This window comes from Monodon monoceros, unplaced genomic scaffold (genome assembly GCF_005190385.1).
Source record: "Monodon monoceros isolate NGI ecotype Baffin Bay Population unplaced genomic scaffold, NGI_Narwhal_1 Super_Scaffold_7, whole genome shotgun sequence".
Taxonomy (NCBI): domain Eukaryota; kingdom Metazoa; phylum Chordata; class Mammalia; order Artiodactyla; family Monodontidae; genus Monodon; species Monodon monoceros.
In genome coordinates this window covers 80,513,764-80,533,215 of record NW_021703784.1, presented here as the reverse complement: position 1 = coordinate 80,533,215, position 19,452 = coordinate 80,513,764, and the positions used below count along the sequence as shown (strand labels likewise).

Sequence of the window (19,452 nt, the reverse complement as noted above, 5' to 3'; positions counted from 1 at the left end):
ATTTTCTCTAACATGCAAAGCAGACTGTCCAAAAGGCATTAGAACATTACATAATGGCTGGGAATATGATCTACAGAGTCAGATCTCTAGAGTCTAGAATTCTTACTCTAACAGTGACAACAGCAAATCGAGCCAGACACTATTTTAATTTCTCTATACCACATTGTTACATGTACTCTTAACAACGACCTGATAAGGTAGGTGTCGTTACTATCATTATGGGTGAGGAAATAGAAATATAGAGGTGTTAATCACTTACTCGAGGTCATAGCTGTAAGCAATTGGGGCGGAATGCAAAAATTAAGTAACCATAATCTATAAGTCACTCTTGGCCACAAAACTACACAGTCTGTAGGCCAAAATCCAGTCAAACAACTGCCAGTGAGTGCCAAGTGTGGTAGTAGATACCTCAGTGAATGAGTAGGGTACATTAATTGAGAAACCCAGGCAGAAGGATGAGGGAGACAGTAGCTTGCTATCTCACAAGCTGGCCAGTGCCAGTAGAGTCCTAAACACACAGTTCCCAAGAAGGGGCAAACAAACTCAAAGCAAGTCCCAGTTGATGTGGTGCTATATTTGGAGTAGGTAATAAGAAAGATTTCTGGGGCAGAGTCAATGCTGTAAACTGGAAACACACAAAGCGTCAACTTGCAATAATGACAAGGGCAAACCATGGGACATGGAGACAGAGATACTTCAGCTCACTTAGTCCAGAGTTACAATAAAGAGAAAAATCAATCGATTGTAGCTGACCCAGAAATGATGCAGATTATAGAATTAATACTCATGTCATTAAACAGTTGTTATCATTGTATTCCATATATTCAAGAAGCTAGAGGAAAGAATGAACATGTTAAATAGAGACATAGAAGATAGAAAAAGACTCAAATCAAATTTCTAGATATGAAAACTGCAATGTATGACATGAAAAATATACTGAATGTGACTAATAGCAGATTAGACACTGTGGGAGAAAATATTAGTGAACTTGAAGAGATAGCAATAGAAACTATTCACAATTGAAAGCCAGAGAAGAAAAAATAATATATTGAAAAAAAAAAATGAACACAGCATCAGTGCGATGTGAAAAGCTTCATATGGCCTAATCTCTGAATAATTAGAGTCTCTGAAGGGAAGAAGCAGAGAACAGAAAAATATTGGAAGAAATGATGTCTGAAAAATTTCCAAATTTTGTGAAAACTATAACCCACACATCCAAGAAGTTCAACAACTTCTAAGCACAAGAAACACAGAGAAAAGAAACCAAGGAAAATCATAATAAAACTGCTTAAAGTTAGTGATAAGGAGAAAAATCTTATAAGTACACAGAGAGGAAGACATTTATTATTTACAAGAGGAATAAAGATAAGATTGACAGCAGATTTCTTGTTGGCAACAATAAGAGTGAGAAGAAAGTGGAAGAACATCTTTAAAAACTAAAAGAAAAAAAAACCCAACCTGTCAGTATAGAAATCGTCTCCCAATGAAAATATCTTTTAAATATTAAGGCAAAATAAAGACTTCAGATATTATTCACAAACTGAAAGAATTTGTCACCAGCAGACCTACAGAACAAAAAATGTTTAAGGAAGTCCTTCAAGCAGAAGAAAAATGGTATCAGATGAAAATGAAGAGCACTGGGAATAATAACTACATAGGCAATATAAAGACCTCATTTCTTATTAAGTTTCTTTAAAATATAATTTATTGTTTAAAGCAAAAAAATAATAATTTTATTATGGAGATAAAAACATGTAGATATAAAATATATGAAGACAGCCGTACAAATGCCAATAAGAGAAATGGAAGAAAGGGTCTTTTTTTTTTAATTAATTAATTTATTTATTTTTGACTGCGTTGGGTCTTTGTTGCTGTGTGCAGGCTTTCTCTAGTTGCAGCAAGCAGGGGCTACTCTTTGTTGCGGTGCATGGGCTTCTCATTGCAGTGGCTTCTCTTGTTGTGGAGCACAGGCTCTAGGCGTGTGGGCTTCAGTAGTTGTGGCATGCAGGCTCAGTAGTTGTGGCACGTGGGCTCTAGAGTGCAGGCTCAGTAGTCGTGGTGCATGGGCTTAGTTGCTCCACGGCATGTGGGAATCTTCCCGGACCAGGGCTCGAACCCATGTCCCCTGCATTGGCAGGCGGGTTCCCAACCACTGCACCACCAGGGAAGCCTGAAGAAAAGTTCTTATACTATATTTGTCAAGTGGTATGATATCAATTGAAAGTAGACTGGTAAATTAAAGATGTTTATGAGGGATCCTGAAGCTAAAATAATATAACAAAGAGTTATATGTCTAAGCCAAAAAAGTTGATAAAATGAAATAATTAAAAAATACTCAGTTAATGTGAAAGAAGACAGGTAAAGATGGAAAGGGAAACAAAAACCAGGACAAAGAGAGAATAAATAACAAGATTGTAGATTTAAACCCATGTGTTAATAATTGCATTAGATGTAAATAATCTAAACACCCCATTTAAAAGTCAGGCACTGTCAGATTAGATAAAAAAGCAAGATCCATCTATATGCTGACCTACAAATAACCCACTTTTTTTAAATCCATTTTTTAAAATTTTATTTATTTTATTTATTTATTTTGCATTGTGCCATGTCTTAGTTGCGGCCGGTGGGCTCCTTAGTTGTGGCATGTGAACTCTTAGTTGTGCCATGCACGTGGGATCTAGTACCCTGACCAGGGGTCGAACCTGTGTCCCCTGCATTGGGAGGTGAATTCTTAACCACTGTGCTACCAGGGAAGTCCCAATAACCCACTTTAAATATAAAGACACAATAGGTTAAAAGTAAATGCATGAAAAATGTATGCAATGATAAAACTAATCCAAAGAAAGCCAGAATGACTAAATTAATATCAGACAAAGTAGACTTCAGTGCAAAGAATATTCCAGGGATAAAGAGGGTCACTTCATAATGATTAAGGGATTAGTTCATCAAGAAGACTTAGCAATCCTATATGTTTATTCACCTCATAGCACAGCTTCAAAATACATGAAGTGAAAGCCGATAGAACTGCTGTGAAAAAGAGAAAAATCTACAACTGTAGTCAGCAATAACAATATCCTATTTCAATAATTAATAGAACAAGTGAGGAGAAATCTGTAAGGATACGGAAGACTAGAACAACACTATCAATCAACTTGACCGAGTTAATACTTATAGAAGAATGCACTCAATAACAAAAAGACATATTCATTTAAAGTAACAGTATATTAAACAGAATGGACTATACTCTAGCTATAAAACAAGTCTTAATACCTTAACAGAATTTAAGTATTATAAACGTTCTCTGGCCATAATGGAGTTATATTAGAAATCCATAGCAGATAGCTTTCACAACAAGGTCCTACTGTATAGCACAGGGAACTGTATTTAATATCCTTGTGATAAACCATAATGGAAAAGAACATAAAAAAGAATGTATATATGTATAACTGAATCACTTTGCTGTACAGCAGAAGTTAACACAACAGTGTAAATCAACTATACTTAAATAAAAAAAATAGCAGATAGCTTTCTGGAAAACCCCCAAATATTTGGACAAAAGTAACACATTTCTAAATAACCCATGGAGCAAAGAAGATATCAAAATGGAAATTAGCAAGCATTTTGAACTGAATGAAAATGAAAACACACATATTAAAAACTGTGGGATGCTACTGAAGTTCTTAGAAGGAAATTTATATAAATGCATATGTAAGAAAAGAAGAATGATATCAAATCAGTGACCTCAGCTTCCATTTTAGGAAACGAGAGTAGGAAGAGCAAATCAAACTCAAAGTAACCAGAAGACAGAAAATAGTAAAAGTTCAAGTGGATAGCAATGAAATAGAAGACAGGAGAAAAGAGAAAAATCAAGAAAACCAAAAGCTGGGTGTTTGTTTTTGTTTTAAAGATCAAAGAAACTGATAAACCTCTAGCCAGACTGTTCAGGGAATAAAGTGAAAGGAAACAAATTACCAGTATCAGGAATGAGAGAGTTGATATCACACAGTTATTAAAGGAATAATAGGGAATATTCTGAACAAAGATGTGCCAATAAATTTGCCAACTGAGGTGATAAGGACCAATTCCTTAAAGGGCACAAACTACCAATGTCTACTCAAGAAGAAATAGGTAACTTAATAGTCGTATATCTCTTAAAGAAATTAAAATTTTAGTTGAAAACCTTCCCACAAAGAAAACCTCAGGTCCAGATGGTTTCGCTAGCTTCACTGGGGAATTCTACCAAACATTTTAGGAAAAAATAATGCCAGTTCTCCATATTCTCACACAGAAAATAGAAGAAGATGGAATACTTCCCAGCTCATCCTGTGAGGCAGCATTACTCTGATAACAAAAAACAGGCAAAAAGACATTACAGGAAAAGAAAATCATAGACCAATATCCCTCGTGAACATAAATACAAAAAACTTAACATTTTAACAAATTGAATACAATAATATATAAAAAAGATAATATATCATGATCAAGTTGGGCTTACCCCAGGAAAGTAAAGTTGATTTAACATTTGAAAATCAATGTAAATCACCATATTGGCAGACTGAAAAGGAAAAAATCATGAACATCAAATTGATATAGAAAAATCTTTTAACAAGAGTCAGCATCCCCTCCTAATGAAAACTTTTGGAAAGCTGAATAGAAGGGAACTTTATGAGTATGACAAAGCTCATCTATGAAAAACCTACATCTAACATCATACTTAATGATGAAAGAGCAAATGGTTCCTCATAAAGTCAGGAACAAGACAAATTTGTCCATTCTCACCTATTCAGCATTGCGTGGAAGCCTTTAGCCAGTATAACAAGAAAAGGAAAAGAAAAAAAGGACGTCTGATACGAATTGAAGAAGTAAAACTATCTTTATTTTCAAATGGTGTGATTATCTATGTAGAATATCCTATGTAACCAACAAAAAATTTCTAGAATTAATAAATGAGTTTAGCGAGTTTGAGAGCTTGAAATCAATATATATATTACTTGTATTCCTATGTACTAGCAACAATTTTAGAAATTGAAAATTTAAAATACCAATTACAATAACATCAAAAGTATGAAATACTTAAATATGAATCAGATAAAATATGTACAAGACTTGGTTATTGAAAACTTCAAAACATTGCTGAGTAAAATTAAAGAAGACCTAAATAGATGCAGGGATATACTGTGTTCATAGATTGAAAGACTACATAGTTATGATGTCCATTCTCCTCAAATTGATCTATAGATTTAATGCAATCTCAATAAAAAGCCCAGCATGCTCATTTATAAAAGCTATCAAGCTGATTTTAAAATCCATATAGAAATGCAAAAGACCTAAAATAGGCAAAACAATTTTCAAAAAGAAGAAAAAAATGACCTGACCTCGACTTATTATAAAATGATAGCTGTGAAAAATGGTGTGCTATTGGCACCAAAGTAGACAATTAGATCAATAGAACAGAATCGATCATCCAGAAATAGATCCACACATATATGGTCAATTGATTTTTGATGAAATTGTAAGAGAAATTCAGTGGAGAAAGGATTTATTTTTTGACAGTGATGGAATAATTGGATATACATATGCAAAAAAACCCTTTGATCCATATGTCATACGATAAACAGTAATTAACTCAAAATGGATTATAGGTTTAAAATGTAAAAACTAAAACTGAATATTTTAGACAAAAGCATAAGAGAAAATATTTTTGATCTTGTATTAGTCAAACTTTCTTAGATATAACATCAAAAGCATGATCCACAAAAATATAAATTGATAAATTGGACTTCACTAAAATTAAGACTCTGCTCTTTGAAAGACATTGTTAAGAGAATAACAAGACAAACTATACACAAGGAGAAATATTTTCAAATAATATATATTTGAAAAATACACACAACTCAAGAAAACATGGGCAGATAAATGATTTGGGCAAATACTGTAACAAGGAAAATATATGGTTGGCATATGAAAAGATGCTAATCATTAGGGGAATGCAAAATACACCTAAAATGCAGTACCACTACATATGTAACAGAAGGTCCAGTGTTTAAAATGCTGACCATACTGAGTGCTGGTGAAGATGTGGAATAACTGTAACTCTCATAATTGGTACATGGTTTCAACATTGTTGGTAGAAATATAAATGGTTCAGTAACTTTGGAAAACGATACTTTCCTAAAATATACATGTATAGGTGTGTATATATATATATATAATATACATATATATATATACAGGTGTGTGTGTGTATGTATATATATACATACATACACACACATACACACACACACACGCACACATATACAGGTATATACATGTCTGTACCTTATTGCCCAGCCACTCTGAGAAATTTATTCAAGGGATATGAAAGCATGTGTCCTTATGAAGACTTGTACATGGGTGTTTATAGCAGCTTTATTTCTAAAGCCAAAAGTAAAAACTGGAAACAACCAAACTGTCCATCCATAGGTGAATAGATAAAGTATGGTGTATCATATAGAAAATATTACTTAGCAATAAAAAGGAGCTAACTCTTGGTTCACACAACAATGTGGGTGAATCTCAAAATAATTATATTAAGGGAAAGGAACAAAACCTGTAAAGCATATATATTGTTTGATTCCATTTATATAAAACTTTAGAAAGTGCAAACTAATCTAGGAAGAAGATCCGTGTTTGCCTAGAGATAGGAAGGAGGGACAGGAGGACGTGATTACAAAGGGTCACACGGAAACTTTGGGGGCGATTTTTGGGGGGTGATGGATGTGGATGTACGTTCATTATCTTGATTGTTGTGGTGCCTTAACATGTGTAGACATGTTTCAAAACTTAGCAAATTTTACACTTTAAATATGTGCCTGTCAATTGTATAATATTTTATAATATTGTCAGTTACTTCTCAATAAAGTTGTTTTTAGAAAGTACAAAAAAATAAAAAATCCTGAGGAAAAAACAAACAAAAATCAAAATGATGGGTAAGGAATAACTAAGTGGTTATTTTAGAGGGAAATGGTGAGGGAAGACTACTCAGTGTGATCAGTAGTCTAGGTAAAAATGGCAGGTGTTTGGAAAGGTTATAGGTAGCTTGATGAACATGTTCTTCATGCCCAGGGTTCTCCCTGGGCTCACTGGATACTGAAGCTAGTGCTGTTCTGGTGATAGGTCCCTGAGGTTACTTCCTACTCTGGCCAGGATTGTCATGGAATTGGGTGGGACTGAAGCCACAAACTCAATGTCCTTGTTGCCTGTAGAGAAGAGAGCTTGGGAAAGGAAAAAGATGATTTAAAAAACAAACAAACAAAAAACTGTAGTAAGTTTAACTTGAAAAATCTCTATTTACAAGAAAAGATTTGGTTTAATTTAGAAATGAAAGAAAGAAGAGAGCAAGGAAGAGAAGGAGGAAGCTAAGATGGGCAGGAAAATTGATGCAACTTGCCTTTATCTGAGAAACAAAATCTAAGGGCCAGGATTTTTAGAGCTCACTCACCTCTGGGTATATACTTTTGAATATGTTTATCTTTTCCAGAGCATCTGAAGTTCCTGTGTGGTTTATTTTTTTTTTAATACAACCATATTTTATTATATAACAATAAATAGCCTCGTGTGACAGCAACTTTTAGAGACAAAATTTTTTTCCTGTTCTCCCAAGTAGTATACTGTGATTTTAACAAAAGCTATGAATTAAGACATTGCCTTTTATATGCTAAAAATAATAGAACTAGCACTTAAAGTAGCAACCTGACAACTCACAAAGAATATTGTAAACATATCATGCCTCATTAGTTCGGTTATGTCTCATTTGGTGTCACTCATCTTATCCTTATTCAATATAGCAAGTGCTTGCACATATTTGTCTTTTTAATATTTTTTCTGTGATGTGTATCTGACCATGAGTGAATGAAAGACAAATCAATGTCATTATCAGTTGATCTCAAAATCATAAAAATTATAAAAATCATAAACCTCAAAATCAAAGATGCTTCTTTCTAAAAGATATTTGAGACATCAATTAGATAAACCAATTGAATCAAACATTTTTTTAGGCCATCATTTAATCTTGATTTTGCTTCATTTTTAAAGAATGTGGATTGTAGGATCTAGCCTTTAGTGTTAAATTCATAAACTATTGGTAATTGAAGCAATACACACACACACACACACACACACACACACACATCCATCTCCACACAGAGTTTTGATTATAGAGAGTAAAAACTAGGGACCCATAGACTTTGTTTGATCTGCACATTATTATAATATTTTTAATTAGTTATGAGCTTATAAAAATAGGGAGATTTCACACACAAAAATTACATACTACTGGCCTTTCTTGAAAAAATCAGAATGTGCAACACTGAACTTTCGTTCTTTTATGACACCAAAAATACAGGAACAGATTCCCCCTTTGGATGGAACACATACCCTCCAGTTTGCTCTATTCTCCACCATTCCTAATAGCAGCCCTCACGTTAGCTCTAGCCTGCTTCATTTATCTCTATTACCTGTCTGGTAATCTTTGTTGTCTTCCTTATTTCAATGTTAATCTTTCAGTTATGGGTTTTTGAATTTACTTTTCTTCCCATTTAGGTCTTACTGGAAATTAAATGATAACTGGCCAAAATTAATCTAGACTAGGCTAAACAAACACTGCTTTAAGGACACCATTAAATACAGCCAACAAGAGTAGCTGTGTAATGCTAGATGCCAAGATGGAAAGACAGACAAGTAAACTGATAGCACATCACTAGGTAATCAGAGATTGAAAATCATCTCCTTTTTCAATTTTTAAAGTCTAGGAGGCTAAGAGTTGGATTAGAGTGACAGACTCTAGCAAGTACATAATGCAGAAAGAACTGTTTACCATGCATTGGACTTTTAAGTAATATTCAGACATATAGCTAACACAATTAGAAATGTCAACATCAAATAGAAAATTGTCCATGCGTAATTTCACAATGTGTGGATTGATTAATCAAATTTCTTTACTCTTACCCTGTTAATAATCATGGAGGGGAAATCCCTTTCAACTTTCTCTATAGATCCTACTTTTGGTCCAGATAGCATTGGAAGACACCAGAGCCATACGAAGCTGCCTGGGAAAACAGATGTGTAATTGTGAAGCATGACGATGGTCTTCCTTACAGTTAACTGGGAAACGATAAGCATTAGCCTATGAAATTTCCCCCAAACTGAACTGTGGGGATGGGCTGCCTTCTTGCTCATACCATCTGATAAGTGGAATATTTCAAAGGAAAAAAATATGTGTACACACACACATGTTTTATAGATTTCTAATAGGAATACTATAATGTACATGCTCAGTGGGATTATGTGAGCACACTTCCCAGGCAGTTTCCTCACCTGTAAAGTGAGAGTGACCAAATAGTTTTGGAAGTCATATGCTTTCAGAGAAGGAAGGACTCCAAAGAGCATCTACTCCAAACCCCTCTTTAATACTATAGTAGTAGTTTTGGTATTGGTGCTGGTGGTTGTGATTATGATGATGATATGATAATGACAATATCATTATTATTATAAGAAATTCCACGGCCACTACAGACTAAGTGGCCTATGAAAGGTCACATATCTAGTTAATGTGAGATCCAGGACCAGAACTTAGGCCTCTCATCCTTAGTTCAGCACATGCCGTGATCTTTATGACTCTGATTCTTGGATAGAATACTGCTTCTTTTTCCCTCCTCTCCTTATTGATATTGTTATAGATTTTTAAAAAACTTTTGTTTTTGTTTCTTTATACAAAATCTTTTCAGTTTGGCACTTGCTGACCAGGAAGAGGAAATGCTATGACATCGTTCTCTAATTCAGTCCCGTATGAGCAATGTTGCATATTAAATCTAAATTTGATTTCTTTATATATAAAATGTCTTGAAAAATAAACAGATGCACTTTTGTTTGTAGGAATTTTATTTTTTGAAGAAGTTATTATACACTAGAATGATATATTTCTCATCCTACACCACAATTGAGATTTGTTTTTTATAGCTTCAGTAAAATTAAAAGGTGACATTTATGGATATATATATAGACTCCTGATTGGGGAAATTACTAGTAAGCTCAAAGGGCTTATAGATAATATAAAACTACATGTTGTTAGTAAAATTTCTTAGGAAAATACATGCTTGAACAGAATTTAAGCTGTGCTAAAATTTAAGAAATGCTAGGATATATGTATTTCTTTCAGTATTATTGATTTTCTTAACCAAGGTATAATTTATGTTCTTTAGCTATCTCTAAGAAGATCGTTTAAATCCCCTAAATTGTCATATATTAAATTCAAAACATTTTTCATGATGGCCTTATTATTTTTAGCATGATAACATTTTGACATCTTATTCACATTTCTCTTAATTGAAGTATGGCTGATTTACAATATTGTGTTAGTTTCAGGTGAATAGCATATCGATTCGTTTCTTTTTGCAGATCACATTTCTATTATTCAAGGATATCTTTATCTCCTATCATATACTTGGCACTGTGCTCAGCTCTAAGGATACATGTGATCTCGGCCCTCACACTGTTGCCAGTCTGGTAGACATCTCTCCTGTTGTATTAATCTTTGAGAAAATGTGCTGCAAGTTCAGAAAATCAAAACTGAAACCGACATAATTTACGTTTGTCTAATCATTTTATCCTCAAGCTAACACTAGAATCCAATTAAAAGACAAAATTCAGAACTTTACAGATTTTGACCATTAGCATCACTATATTATGAATTGCAGATGTCTTACATAGACCACAAACATCCAAATCCCCCAGAATTCTTATGATTGGAATCACCTGCAATACCTGCTAATGTAGATTCTGGGGGTCCAGACCTTCAGAATCAAAATCCCACAGGAGAGGGGCCTGGAGACCATTATTATTAAGCACCCATCCCAACGTGCCCGAGAGTTTTTCACATTTTCTTATATAACCTGGGTGTAGGTGAAAGGCTAACGTGCACTGAACCACTTTTGGACTGCTGCCTTTGTGTGTTCTGCCCAGATCATACAGCCCCTTGCTTTAGAATAGAGCATTAACTGACACCTTTTATTCTCAACCACTTATGCTTCTGTCAAGTCTCAGAGGCAGTAGGAAAAGTCTTGTTTAACATCCCATTACACTTAATTTAATTCATTTGTCCTCTCTTTGTAAGGTTTCTAAATATTAATGAATACATGATTAGTTAATTTAGGCATGATTAGCTTCATCACATTTTAGCTTTTCTTTCTTACTCAGACTTAGCTCAGAAAATCTGATATTCCTTAACAAAACTTCCTGGCTGCTTCAGAAACAGGTGCCTGAGGCTCCTAATTTTCCATGGTATCTTTTCCCATCCCATCCTCTCAAACCTTATATTTAATTAAGCCCCCTTCTTCCTGTCTCACAGAGGATCATTTTTGGGGATGGAAATTTCTAGAATATTCTTATTGATCCTATTTATTCTCTAAAACTCTTAATCACTGTTGTCATTGGTTATACACATACACACGTGCACGTGTGTGCACACTCACAGACCCCACAGCACTTTGGGTACCAAAGAAATTAGTTGTCTTAGGAGAGGCTTTAGCTGCTGAGGTAGCAGTGATGGTAGTAGAATGGCAGAATCCTCAGAGTGTGTGCAGTCCTCCTGCCAGGCTGTGTGGAAAATGATACTTCTACTTGAAACCTACAAAACATTTCAGTGTAGGGAAGAGTCGTCAATCTCTAAATTACATTTTCATTACAGACATAAAGGAGATGATTCTCAGAAGTGGGTGTTTGGAACTGATGGTTGCATTTATTCTAAGGTAAGGACCATGAGCACAGCTTTATTCCTAATTTTTTCTTTTTTCAGATTCTTATAAAATGCACTGCCTATTGTTGAGATCAAGAAATGCTTTTTTCTGAACAAATGATTTCACTCTGTTCCCAGAAATGTAGAATTTAACTCAGTTTAACTTAACACTTTCCTCTGAGGTTTTGCTTGACTTTAAAACAAGTTTTCCAAAGCCAAATGTAGTTTTCTCTAATTCATCGCTATGATACAACCTAGCAGTTTCGGGCATCAGTTTCCTTTCTTCTATTTTTAAAATGGATTTATTATTTTAAAAAATTGAGCTATAATTGACACGTAACATTGTGTAACTTTAAGGTGTACAACCTGCTGCTTTGTTACATATATATTGTAATACGATTACCCCATAGCATTAGCTAACACCTCTATCATGTCACATAATCACTCTGTTGTGTATTAGATCTCCAGAACTTATTTATCTACTAGTTGCAAGTTTGTGCCCTTAAACAACATCTCCCAAATTCCTCCACCCCCCCAGCCCCTGGTAACCACCATTCTTCTCTCTGTTTCTTCAAGTTCAGCTTTTTCAGATTCCACATATGATATCATACAGTATTTGTCTTTCTCTGTCTGACTTAATCTCACTCAGCATAATGCCCTCAAGGTTCATCCATTTTGTCATAAATGGCAAAATTTCCCTTTCTCATGGCTTAATAATATTCTGTTGAGTGTGTATGTGTGTGTGTGTATCACATTTTTTTCTGGTAGTCCATAAATAGTATCTTATTTTATTTATTTTCTTTCCAGTTTTATTGAGATATAGTTGACATACAGCACTGTATAAGTTTAAGGTGTACAGCATACTGATTTGACTTACATACATCATGAAATGATGACCACAGTGAGTTTAGTGAACATCCATCATCTCATGTAGACACAAAATAAAATTTTCCTTCTGATGAGAAGTTTGGGGATCCCCACTCTTAACAAGTTTCATATATAACAAACAGTAGTGTTAATTATATTTATCATATTGTGCATTAAATCCCTAGTACTTATTTATCTTATAACTGAAAGTTTGTACCTTTTGACCACTTCCCCCTCTCCCTACTCCCCACTTCTGCAAATCTCATCTGTTTTTCTATGAATTTGTTTGTTTGTTTGTTTAGAAGTATAATTAACTACAACCCTATGTTAGTTCCTGATGCACAACATAGTGATTTGATGTTTCTATACGTTACAAAATGATCACCACGATAAGTCTACTTACCATCTGTCACCATGCAAAAATATTATATTATTATTGACTGTATTCTTCACACTGTACATTTCATACCTGTGACTCATTTATTTTGTAACTGGACATTTGTACCTCTTAGTCTCCCTTGCCTGAAGAGACATATCCAAAAAATATTGCTAAGACTGATGTCAAATAATGTACTGCCTGTGTTTTTTTCTTTATTCCTTCATCCATTGATGGACACCTAGGTTGCTTTCATATCTTGGCTATTGTGAGTGATGTTGCAATAAACATGGGAGTGCAGATATCTTTTCGATATCCACATCAGCTTTCTTATTTATTAAAATGAAGAGATGGCACTTTGGAAAACTGGCAATATCTACTAAAGTTGAGCATGTTTATGCAGCCCAGCAATTCCCCTATTAGTTTAATGCTAGACAGAAATAGTTAACATATCTTAAGGAAAAATATATCTACCAAAGTGTTAACAGCACTAATTGTAGTGCCTCAGTGTGGAAATTACTGAAATGCTTATCAGCAGAATGGATAAATAAAATGTGGTATATATATTCAATGAAATACTATATAACAGAGATGGAAAACTTTGGTAAAGGGCCAGGTATTAAATATTTGGAGCTTTGTGAGTGATATGATCTCTGTCCCAACTTCTTAACTCTGCCTTTGTAGCATGAAAGCAGCCGTAGAAAGTGTGTGACTGTGTTTCAATAAACCTTTATTTACAGAAACAAATGGTTGGTCATATTTGGCTCACAGGCCACAGTTTTCTGACCCTGGAGGATAGCAATGCCTATGGACAAATTACATATAACAATATATATGAGTCTCGCAAATATAATGCTGAACAAAAGAAACCAGGAGAATACACAATGCATGACTGCAGTTGTTTAAATTTTAATACCAGGCAAGCAACAAAAATATCGTGTTAGAAGTTAGGAGAGTGGATATAGCTTAAGGAGGTTAGGGAGTGAAAGGGGCCATGAGGAACACTTAGGTGTGTTGTTCCCTTTCTCAACCTGGGTGGTTAGTTAAACAGGTATTCACTATGTGAAAATGGGTTGAATGTACACTTATGATTTTTGTATTCTTCTGTTATGTGTATTGTATTTGTAATTACTGTGTTATACACCTGAAGCTAATGTAATATTGTAAGTCAACTATACTTCAATTTAAAAGTTTGCTTTAATAAAATGAGATTGTCCTTGAGATCTCAAGATTTCCTTACTGTACTGTGATTCCAAGTCCAAATGGAATATTAATCATCAAGGTTTAAGAGAGGCAGGGGAGGAGCTTCAAGATGGCGGAAGAGTAAGACGTGGAGATCACCTTCTTCCCCCCACATACATCAGAAATACATCTACATGTGGAACAATCCCTACAGAACACCTACTGAATGCTGACAGAAGACCTCAGACCTCCCAAAAGGCAAGAAACCCCCCACGTACCTGGGTAGGGCAAAAGAAAAAAGAATAAACAGAGACAAAAGAATAGGGACGGGACCTGCACCAGTGGGAGGGAGCCGTGAAGGAGGAAAGGTTTCCACACACTAGGAAGCCCCTTCACGGGCAGAGACTGCGGGTGGTGGAGGGGGTAGCTTCCAAGCCGCGGAGGAGAGTACAGCAACAGGGGTGTGGAGGGCAAAGTGCAGAGATTTCCGCAGAGAGGATCGGTGCCGACTGGCACTCACCAGCCCGAGAGGCTTGTCTGCTCCCCCGCCGCGGGGGGCGGGGCTGGGAGCTGAGGCTTTGGCTTCGGTCAGAGCGCAGGGAGAGGACTGGGGTTGGCAGTGTGAACACAGCGTGCAGTGGGTTAGTGCGCCACGGCTGGCCGGGAGGGAGTCCAGGGAAAAGTTTGGACCTGCCAAAGAGACAAGAGACTTTTTCTTCCCTCTTTGTTTCCTGGTGCGGGAGGAGAGGGGATTAAGAGCGCTGTTTAAAGGAGCTCCAGAGATGGGCGTGAGCCACAGCTATCAGCGCGGACCCCAGAGACAGGCATGAGACACTAAGGCTGCTGCTGCTGCCACCAAGAAGCCAGTGTGCAAGCACAGGTGACTATCCACACCTCCCCTCCCAGGATCCTGTGTAGCCCACCACTGCCAGGGTCCCGGGATCCAGGGACAACATTCCCAGGAGAACGCCCGGTGCGCCTCAGGCTGGCACAACGTCTCCAAGAGATCTCCATCTCAATGCCAAGACCCAACTCCACTCAACGACCAGCAAGCTACAGTGCTGGACACCCTATGCCAAACAAATAGCAAGACAGGAACACAACCCCACCCATTAGCAGAGAGGCTGCCTAAAATCATAATAAGGTCACAGACACCCCAGAACACACCACCAGATGTGGACCTGCCCACCAGAATGACAAGATCCAGCCTCATCCACCAGAACACAGGCACTACTCCCCTCCACCAGGAAGCCTACACAACCCACTGAACCAACCTAAGCCACTGTGGGCAGACACCAAAAACAATGGGAACTACGAACCTGCAGCCAGCAAAAAGGAGACCCCAAACACAGTAATGTAAGCAAAATAAGAAGACAGAGAAACACACAGCAGATGAAGGAGCAAGATAAAAGCCCACCAGACCTAACAAATGAAGAGGAAATAGGCAGTCTACCTGAAAAAGAATTCAGAATAATGATAGTAAAGGTGATCCAAAATCTCAGAAATAGAATGGAGAAAATATAAGAAACGTTTAACAAGGACCTAGAAGAACTAAAGAGCAAACAAACAATGATGAACAACACAATAAACGAAAATAAATATTCTCTAGAAGGAATCAATAGCAGAATAACTGAGACACAAGAACAGATAAGTGACCTGGAAGATAAAATAGTGGAAATAACTACTGCAGAGCAGAATTAAGAAAAAAGAATGAAAAGAATTGAGGACAGTCTCCGAGACCTCTGGGACAACATCAAACGAACCAACATTCGAATTACCGGGGTCCCAGAAGAAGAAGAGTAAAAGAAAGGGACTGAGAAAATATTTGAAGAGATTATAGTTGAAAATTTTCCTAATATGGGAAAGAAAATAGTTAATCAAGTCCAGGAATGGCAGGGAGTCCCATACAGGATAAATCCAAGGAGAAACATGCCAAGACACATATTAATCAAACTATCAAAATTTAAATACAAAGAAAACATATTAAAAGCAGCAAGGGAAAAACAACGAATAACATACAAGGGAATCCCCATAAGGTTAACAGCTGATCTTTCAGCAGAAACTCTGCAAGCCAGAAGGGAGTGACAGGACATATTTAAAGTGATGAAAGGGAAAAACCTACAACGAAGATTACCCAGCAAGGGTCTCATTCAGATTCAATGGAGAAATTAAAACCTTTACAGACAAGCAAAAGCTAAGAGAATTCAGCAGCACCAAGCCAGCTTTACAACAAATGCTAAAGGAACTTCTCTAGGCAGGAAACACGAGAGAAGGAAAAGACCTACAATAACAAACCCAAAACAATTAAGAAAATGGTAATAGAAACATACATATTGATAATTACCTTACAAGTAAATGGATTAAATGCTCCCAACAAAAGACACTGACTGGCTGAATTGATACAAAAAGAAGACCCATATATATGCTGTCTACAAGAGACCCACTTCAGACCTAGGGACACATACAGACTGAAAGTGAGGGGATGGAGAAAGATATTCCATGCAAATAGAAATCAAAAGAAAGCTGGAGTAGCAATACTCATATCAGAGAAAACAGACTTTAAAACAAAGACTGTTACAAGAGACAAAGAAGGATACTACATAATGATCAAGGGATCAATCCAAGAAGAAGATATAACAATGGTAAATATTTATGCACCCAACATAGGAGCACCTCAATACATAAGGCAAATGCTAACAGCCATAAAAGGGGAAATTGACAGTAACACAATCATACTGGGGGACTTTAACACCCCACTTTCACCAATGGACAGATCATCCAAATTGAAAATAAATAAGGAAACACAACATCTAAATGATACACTAAACAAGATGGACTTAATTGATATTTATAGGACATTCCATCCAAAAACAATAGAATACACTTTCTTCTCAAGTGCTCATGGAACATTCTCCAGGATAGATCATATCTTGAGTCACAAATGAAGCCTTGGTAAATTTAAGAAAATTGAAATTATATCAAGTATCTTTTCTGACCACAATGCTATGAGACTAGATACCAATCACAGGAAAAGAACTGTAAAAAATACATGGGCTTCCCTGGTGGTGCAGTGGTTGAGAGTCCATCTGCCAGTGCAGGGGACACGGGTTCGTGCCCCAGTCCAGGAAGATCCCACATGCCGCGGAGCGGCTAGGCCTGTGAGCCATGGATGCTGAGCCTGCCCATCCGGAGCCTGTGCTCCTCAACAGGAGAGGCCACAACAGTGAGAGGCCCGTGTACTGAAAAGACAAAACAAAAAAACAAAACACATGGAGGCTAAACAATACACTACTAAATAACCAAGAGATCACTGAAGAAATCAAAGAGGAAGTTAAAAAATACATAGAAACAAATGACAATGAAAACAAGATGACCCAAAACCTATTGGATGAAGCAACAACAGTTCTAAGAGGGAAGATTATAGCAACACAATCCTACCTTAAGAAACAAGAAACATCTCAAATAAACAACCTAACCTTACACCAGAAGCAATTACAGAAAGAACTAAAAAACTCTGAAGTTAGCAGAGGGTAAGAAACCATAAAGATCAGATCAGAAATAAGTGAAAAAGAAATGAGGGAAACAATAGCAAAGATCAATAATACTAAATGCTAGTTCTTTGAGAAGATAAACAAAATTGATAAACCATTAGCCAGACTCATCAAGAAAAAAAGGGAGAAGACACAAATCAATAGAATTAGAAGTGAAAAAAGAGAAATAACAACTGACACTGCAGAAATACAAAGGATCAAGAGAGATTACTACAAGCAACTATATGCCAATAAAATGGACAACCTGGAATAAACAGACAAGTTCTTAGAAGAGCACAACCTTCTGAGACTGAACCAGGAAGAAAGAGAAAATATAAACAGACCAATCACAAGCACGGAAATTGAAATCGTGATTAGAAATCCTCCAACAAACAAGAGCCCAGGACCAGATGGCTTCACAGATGAATTCTATCAAACATTTAGAGAAGAGCTAACACCTATCCTTCTCAAACTGTTCCAAAATATAGCAGAGAGAGGAACACTCACAAACTCATTCTACAAGGCCACCATCACCCTGATACCAAAACCAGACAAAGATGTCACAAGGAAAGAAAACTACAGGCCAATATCACTGATGAACATAGATGCAAAAATCCTCAACAAAATACTAGCAAACAGAATCCAACAGCACATGAAAAGGATCATACACCATGATCAAGTGGGGTTTATCCCAGGAATGCAAGGATTCTTCAATATGTGCAAATCAATCAATGTGATATACCATATTAACATGTTGAAGAATAAAAACCATGTGATCATCTCAATAGATGCAGAAAAAGCTTTCAACAAAATGCAACACCCATTTATGATAAAAACCCTCCAGAAAGTAGGCATAGAGGGAACTTACCTCAAAATAATAAAGGCTATATATGACAAACCCACAGCCAACATTGTCCTCAATGGTGAAAAACTGAAACCATTTCCACTAAGACCAGGAACAAGACAAGGTTGCCCACTCTCACCACTATTATTCAACATAGTTTTGGATGTTTTAGCCACAGCAATTAGAGAAGAAAAAGAAATAAAAGGAATCCACATCAGAAAAGAAGAAGTAAAGCTGTCACTGTTTGCAGATGACATGATATTATACATAGAGAATCCTAAGGATGCTACCAGAAAACTACTAGAGCTAATCAATGAATTTGGTAAAGTAGCAGGATACAAAATTAATGCACAGAAATCTCTTGCGTTCTTATACACTAATGATGAAAAATCTGAAAGTGAAATTAAGGAAACACTCCCATTTACCATTGCAAGAAAAAGAATAAAATACCTAGGAATAAACCTACCTAAGGAGACAAAAGACCTGTATGCAGAAAACTATAAGACACTGATGAAAGAAATTAAAGATGTTACAAATAGATGGAGAGATATACCATGTTCTTGGATTGGAAGAATCAACCTTGTGAAAATGACTCTACTACCCAAAGCAATCTACAGATTCAATGCAATCCCTATCAAACTACCACTGGCATTTTTCACAGAATTAGAACAAAAAAATTCACAATTTGTATGGAAACACAAAAGACTCCAAATAGCCAAAGCAATCTTGAGAAAGAAAAACGGAGCTGGAGGAATCAGGCTCCCTGACTTCAGACTATACTACAAAGCTACAGTAATCAAGACAGTATGGTAGTGGCACAAAAACAGAAATATAGATCAATGGAACAGGATAGAAAGCCCAGAGATAAACCCATGCACCT

General features: G+C 36.1%; 1 protein-coding gene across 1 annotated transcript in view; it reads left to right on the top strand.

The window, feature by feature from the left end:
* Positions 1 to 19,452, top strand: part of DCDC1 (doublecortin domain containing 1) — a 453,979-nt gene that overhangs the window by 277,615 nt on the left and 156,912 nt on the right. The window contains exon 17 of the mRNA XM_029208753.1: positions 11,726 to 11,786. Coding sequence (XP_029064586.1) covers positions 11,726 to 11,786 — 61 coding nt within the window. The remainder of the gene's footprint in view (positions 1 to 11,725; positions 11,787 to 19,452) is intronic.